The sequence below is a fragment of the Anarrhichthys ocellatus genome, unplaced genomic scaffold (genome assembly GCF_004355925.1).
Source record: "Anarrhichthys ocellatus isolate YVR2014 unplaced genomic scaffold, GSC_Weel_1.0 scaffold2331, whole genome shotgun sequence".
Lineage (NCBI taxonomy): Eukaryota > Metazoa > Chordata > Actinopteri > Perciformes > Anarhichadidae > Anarrhichthys > Anarrhichthys ocellatus.
The window spans coordinates 56-5,567 of record NW_022282305.1 but is presented as its reverse complement, the minus strand read 5'-3'; the positions used below and the strand labels follow the sequence as shown (position 1 = coordinate 5,567).

Sequence of the window (5,512 nt, the reverse complement as noted above, 5' to 3'; positions counted from 1 at the left end):
TCTGTAGCTTAAAAAATGAAGAAGAAGAGTTTCGAAAAACGGGACGGAAGAAATAGTCGGAATGCTGGAATGCTAAACAGCATTCCAGCAATTATCTGTTCTTAAGCAGCGTGTTGAATAAAGTTCAGAGGGATTGAAGAGAGAAGCTGCTGATGTCGTCATAACAGTCATGTGATCTAACTGTTTGTTTGTGAGAACAGCTGTTTGAACATCTGGACTCACAGTGAAGGAGATAAACTCATCAGTTTAATCTCCACATTAATATCTGATGATGAGTGGAAATCTATCATTTAGAGAGTGAGTCTGTTCAACAGGTGTGTCTCTTCACCTGTCTGTCACATGACCATGGTTCTTCTTCTACTACTTCTTCTGCTACTACTACTACTACTTATACTACTCTACTACTACTTATACTACTACTACTACTTGTACTACTACTGCTACTTATACTACTACTACGACTGTGGCTAAGTGGATAGCAGGGCCGTCTTTCAATCCCCGGCTCCGGCTCTGCTAGTCGCATGTCGATGTGTCCTTGAGCAAGACACTTAACCCCAAAATTGCTCCCGTAGTTGTGCCTACGGTGTAGAAATGTGATAGAATCTGAATTGTAAGTCGCTTTGGATAAAAGTGTCTGTTAAATGACTGTAATGTAATGTACTACTACTTCTACTACTACTACTTATACTAATTCTACTACTACTACTACTACTTCTCCCCTTTTTCCTCCTGCTCCTCTTCCTACTGTTCTTTTCCTTTTTCCTCTCCTTCCTCTCTCAACTCCTCCTGCTCCTGCTCCTCCTCCTCCTCTCTGTGTCATTAAAGGAGGTGTGTTCATGTGTCTCTCTTCACTTTGGAGCCTTCAGGAAACCTGAAAGTTGTTGTAACGTCTGAGAAGGAGTTTGTTGTGAGAGGTGATGGGTTATCAGAGGAGAGGAGGAGGTGAGGCTGTGGTGAGGTGTTCATGTTCAGAGGAGGAGGTGAAGACCTCCTTCAGCAGCGTCGTGGAGGAGCGGCGGCTCAGACGAGTGTTTGTCTGGTTGGGTGAGTCGTTGCAGAGCGTCGTCAGACGACAGAAAACTTTATTTAAACTCTTAAAGTCATGTTTTCATGATTTCATCAGAGTTTTATCAGAACGTTTAGTTTTACCACGTTTCCGTGTGTACTTGAACTCACCCTCAGATCTGTGGTTTACTGCAGCAGAGGTCAAAGTTCACATGTGTTTGAAAGTAAACGCTGAGCTGTGATTGGTCCACACGCTCTCATGCCGTCACATGGAGTCAACAAGTCCTCTTCCTGCTGGGTCAGTGAACGCCCCGCTGACTTCACTGTGTGTGTGTGTGTGTGTGTGTGTGTGTGTGTGTGTGTGTGTGTGTGCCTGAAGAAGAAAATGAGCTTCATCTTCAGTCCAATAAATAAACAAAGACTAAGCTGTTAATGATGCATTCAGGACACATAAACAGAACAGGAAAATAATATAAGTTTATAAACACAAACACAGAATGAGTTGGTGTCACTTCCTCACAGCAGTCGGACATATTTGATTCATTAAAATATATTTTATAAATAACAGATTTATTTTTGTTTTACTTGTTTTCTTCTTACTTACCCGAGTTAGCATGCTAACTTTAAGCTGTTACCATGTTTATTTCACGCTAAGATTTAATGTGCAATGTTTAACATTTTAGCTTGAGTTTGCTAACATTCGTTAGCTTACTTAGCTAGCTTACTTTGAACATTTCACGGCAGTTAATATGAGTTCTTCTGTGTTTTTCTGGTGCTAATGTTTGCTGCTTGTTGTGGACTGTCAGTATCTCTGCTGCTCATTTAGCTAAACCTTCTGAGTGGTTAGCCAGTATGTTCGCTAATATTAAACTCGTCTGTTTCCACACATGATGTTTTCATCTTAATACATGTGAATTATGAGGCTCTGGTTTGCTAGCTGTTAGCACGCTAACTGGTGGAAGTTGGTTATTTTGGTTATTTGGAGGTGGAAAAATCTAAATTTAGATAAAAAATCATTTGCACGTTTGGTTGAAAAGTGAAGATGAAACATTTAGCATGATAACGTGTGAACAATAAGCCCTTAAACCTTTAAACGTTTATAGTGCTAGTGTCAAATGCTATCATGTTTAGCTTCATAGTACGTTAGCATGTGTGATATCTATATTGGAACATGACTTCATGATTGTTTTTACTTTGTTGCACTTGTTTTAACATATTTATTCGTTAAAATGGTGAAAGTTTCCATCTGAGCTCAGAGTCGCGTGAAGAGAGAGAATCAACAGCATGTTCCTCAAATCAAACTGTGACCACAACAAATCCTCAATCAATAGTTGTTAATGGTGTGATCAGATGATTAATGAGGGAACCGCCTCCTCCTCTTCCTTCTTCACTTCCTCCTCCTCTTCCTTCTTCACTTCCTCCTCTTCCTTCTTCACTTCCTCCCCCTCCTCTTCCTTCTTCATTTCACAAACCTGATTTAAATTCCTCAGCAGATAAAAACAAGGTGAAACATTCCAGATGTTTGGAGTCGTGATGATTCTTAATTCTTCATGTCGACTCGAAACATTCATCATTCATCATTATTCTCACTTCAGATCCTCAGGAACAAAAAACGAACTCCTCTTTTTATATTGAAACATCTCCTCACTGACTCTTATTGTGAAAGTCAGCCGTCAGTGAGCACAATTGGACTGATTGTGTAAAAAGAGGGAAGTTGGAGGTTTTTACATTCACTTCAAGGGTCAGGGTTTAGGATATTCTGGGGTTTAAGGGTCAGGGTTTAGGATATTCTGGGGTTTAAGGGTCAGGGTTTAGGAGATTCTGGTGTTTAAGGGTCAGGGTTTAGGATATTCTGGGGTTTAAGGGTCAGGGTTTAGTAGATTCTGGTGTTTAAGGGTCAGGGTTTAGGAGATTCTGGGGTTAAAGGGTCAGGGTTTAGGAGATTCTGGGGTTAAAGGGTCAGTGTTTATGAGATCTGGGGTTTAAGGGTCAGGGTTTAGGAGATTCTTGCGTTTAAGGGTCAGGATTTAGGAGATTCTGGGGTTTAAGGGTCAGGGTTTACGAGGTTCTAGGGTTTAAGGGTCAGGGTTTAGGAGGTTCTGGGGTTTAAGGGTCAGGGTTTAGGAGGTTCTGGGGTTTAAGGGTCAGGGTTTGTTTTTGCAGTTTCAGAACAAATGTTTTTGTTGACTGTTGATTTAGTTCTCCTCAGTACTGAGTTTAAAAGTTCAGTATCATGATCATGATCAGCTAATCAAAAACCTCTTCTGATGGAGATCTCTTCATTAAAACAGTTTCCTGACTATCTGCCCCCCCCAGACTCCCCCCGCTTGTCCGCCGCCTCCATCAGCAGTAATGAGGCCACGCCCTCCGAGGCCTCGGACCACCGCCCGGCGAGCCTGATCTCCACTCTGTCCTCTGGTTCCGGATCCTCCAGAGACGACAACCTCGTCCCGCCACCGACCACCCAGACCTCCGAAGTGGACCTGGACTTCATCCCTGCAGGGGGCGGAAGGGGGGCGGGGCCACGCCGGGAGCCTGCCTTTAAGGGGCGCAGCCTCGGCCTCATACACAACAACAACAACAACAACAAAGAATCCACGCTGAGCCGCGTCTCCAGCCGGCGCCACCAGGCGTCCCCGTTCATCAGCAGGAGCATGGCGCCGAACCCTCAGCTGACCTACCTGGACCGGGTCATCATGGAGATCATCGAGACCGAGAGGATGTACGTCAGAGACCTGCGAATGATCGTAGAGGTGAGTCCTCGAGGACGTTCTAGTCCCGCCCCCTAGAGGACAGAGTCTCAGAGGACAGGACTCCTTTAAATAAATATACATTCAGTAGAATATAGAGACTTTAGACCAGAGGACAGAGTCTCAGAGGACAGGTCTCCTTTAAATACAGCCGGTAAAGACTATAATTAACTGCTTAAGACCTTCTGGATTAGCTGCTTATGCAACAGTGAGGATCGCAGATAAACCTGGACCCAGAGTGAAGATCTGAACCTGCTGGATGACGTCCAAACTGTCCTCAACACGACAGAGACTCTCTGACACAGAGTGAGACGTGGACCCTTGTCCTGTAGACAGAGTGAGACGCGGACCCTCGTCCTGCAGACAGAGTGAGACGCGGACCCTCGTCCTGCATGGAAACATTTAAAGAGTAACAAAACAAAAAATGACGTATTTTCTGTCCTAAAATCAAAGTGCAGAGACAAACTTCAGATGTGATCACTTGAATCTGCGTGTTGATCCAAACAGGAAGTAATCAGTTTATAGTCAGAGTCAACACTGCCCCCTGCTGGACTGGAAGAGACACACCGTCTTTGATTTGATTTGTTTTCTAACTCGTGATTGTGATTTTTAGTGAAGTAGATATAGTAAATAATTAAATCAAGATCATTTCTCCCCCCAGGACTACCTGGCTCACATCATCGATCAGTCCGATCTATCGATCCGTCCTGAGCAGGTCTGTTTTCTGTTTGGAAACATCGAGGACATCTACGAGTTCAACAGGTGACACGACAGCAATATGAACTCAATAACACTCAATCATAATCAATAATAATCCATTTTGTTTGTTTTATTCTTTATGATATAAAGCGGTGAACTGATTTTGTATGAACTTTATTTAGACTTGAGAACAGAGTGATGAGACAGCTCCACCTGCTGGTCAGGTGACCTCATTACACTTCCTGATCATCTTCACTCTTATCTGATGAAACATTTAAAATTATATTTAAAAGTCTGGTCACATGATCTTCAACAGCTGATTAGTTGTCATTAAATTGTAGATGTTTAAATTTCCTCATTTAGATTGAGATTCAACTTTATTGTCAAGTACTAGGGCAACGAAATGCAGTTTTAGCATCTGACCAGAAGTGCAAAAAGAAGCAGTAAAGGTGCAATGTGCTGGATAGATAATAATTTAACATTTGTAATAATGATTTTAATGTTTACTGAACAATCAAAGTGTAGTCGTGATGTAGTTGTTGTCGTTGTGATGGTGACGAGTGTTTCCTGTCCTCAGCGAGCTGCTTCAGTCTCTGGATCTCTGTGACAATGACCCCGTCGCCGTCGCCAGGTGCTTCGTCCTGAAGGTGAGCAATAACTGATGATGATGATGATGAACAGCTGAGACTCTTCATCCCTCTGAACCAGACTTAATATTCATGACTCTGTTTCTTTTCAGAGCGAATACTTTGAGATCTACACACAGTACTGCACCAACTACCCAAAGTAAGTGCAGTCCACTACCATCCACTACCATCCACTGCAGTCCACTGCAGTCCACTACCATCCACTACCATCCACCACAGTCCACTACAGGCCACTACCATCCTCTACCATCCACTACAGGCCACTACCATCCATTACCATCCACTACCATCCACTACCATCCACTACCTTCCACTACAGGCCACTACAGTCCACTACCATCCACTACAGTCCACTACCATCCACTACAGGCTACTACCATCCACTGCAGTCCACTACCATCCACTGCAGTC

At 43.3% G+C, this 5,512-nt stretch overlaps 1 protein-coding gene across 1 annotated transcript; it reads left to right on the top strand.

The window, feature by feature from the left end:
- Positions 1-781: 781 nt before the first annotated feature.
- On the top strand, positions 782-5,310 carry LOC116378272 (pleckstrin homology domain-containing family G member 3-like). Its single transcript, XM_031840114.1, has 5 exons — positions 782-1,044; positions 3,322-3,758; positions 4,417-4,517; positions 5,032-5,101; positions 5,194-5,310. The coding sequence occupies exons 1-5, from the start codon at positions 918-920 to the stop codon at positions 5,242-5,244; spliced, it is 786 nt and encodes a 261-aa protein (XP_031695974.1). The 5' UTR covers positions 782-917; the 3' UTR covers positions 5,245-5,310.
- The last annotated feature ends 202 nt before the right edge of the window (positions 5,311-5,512 follow it).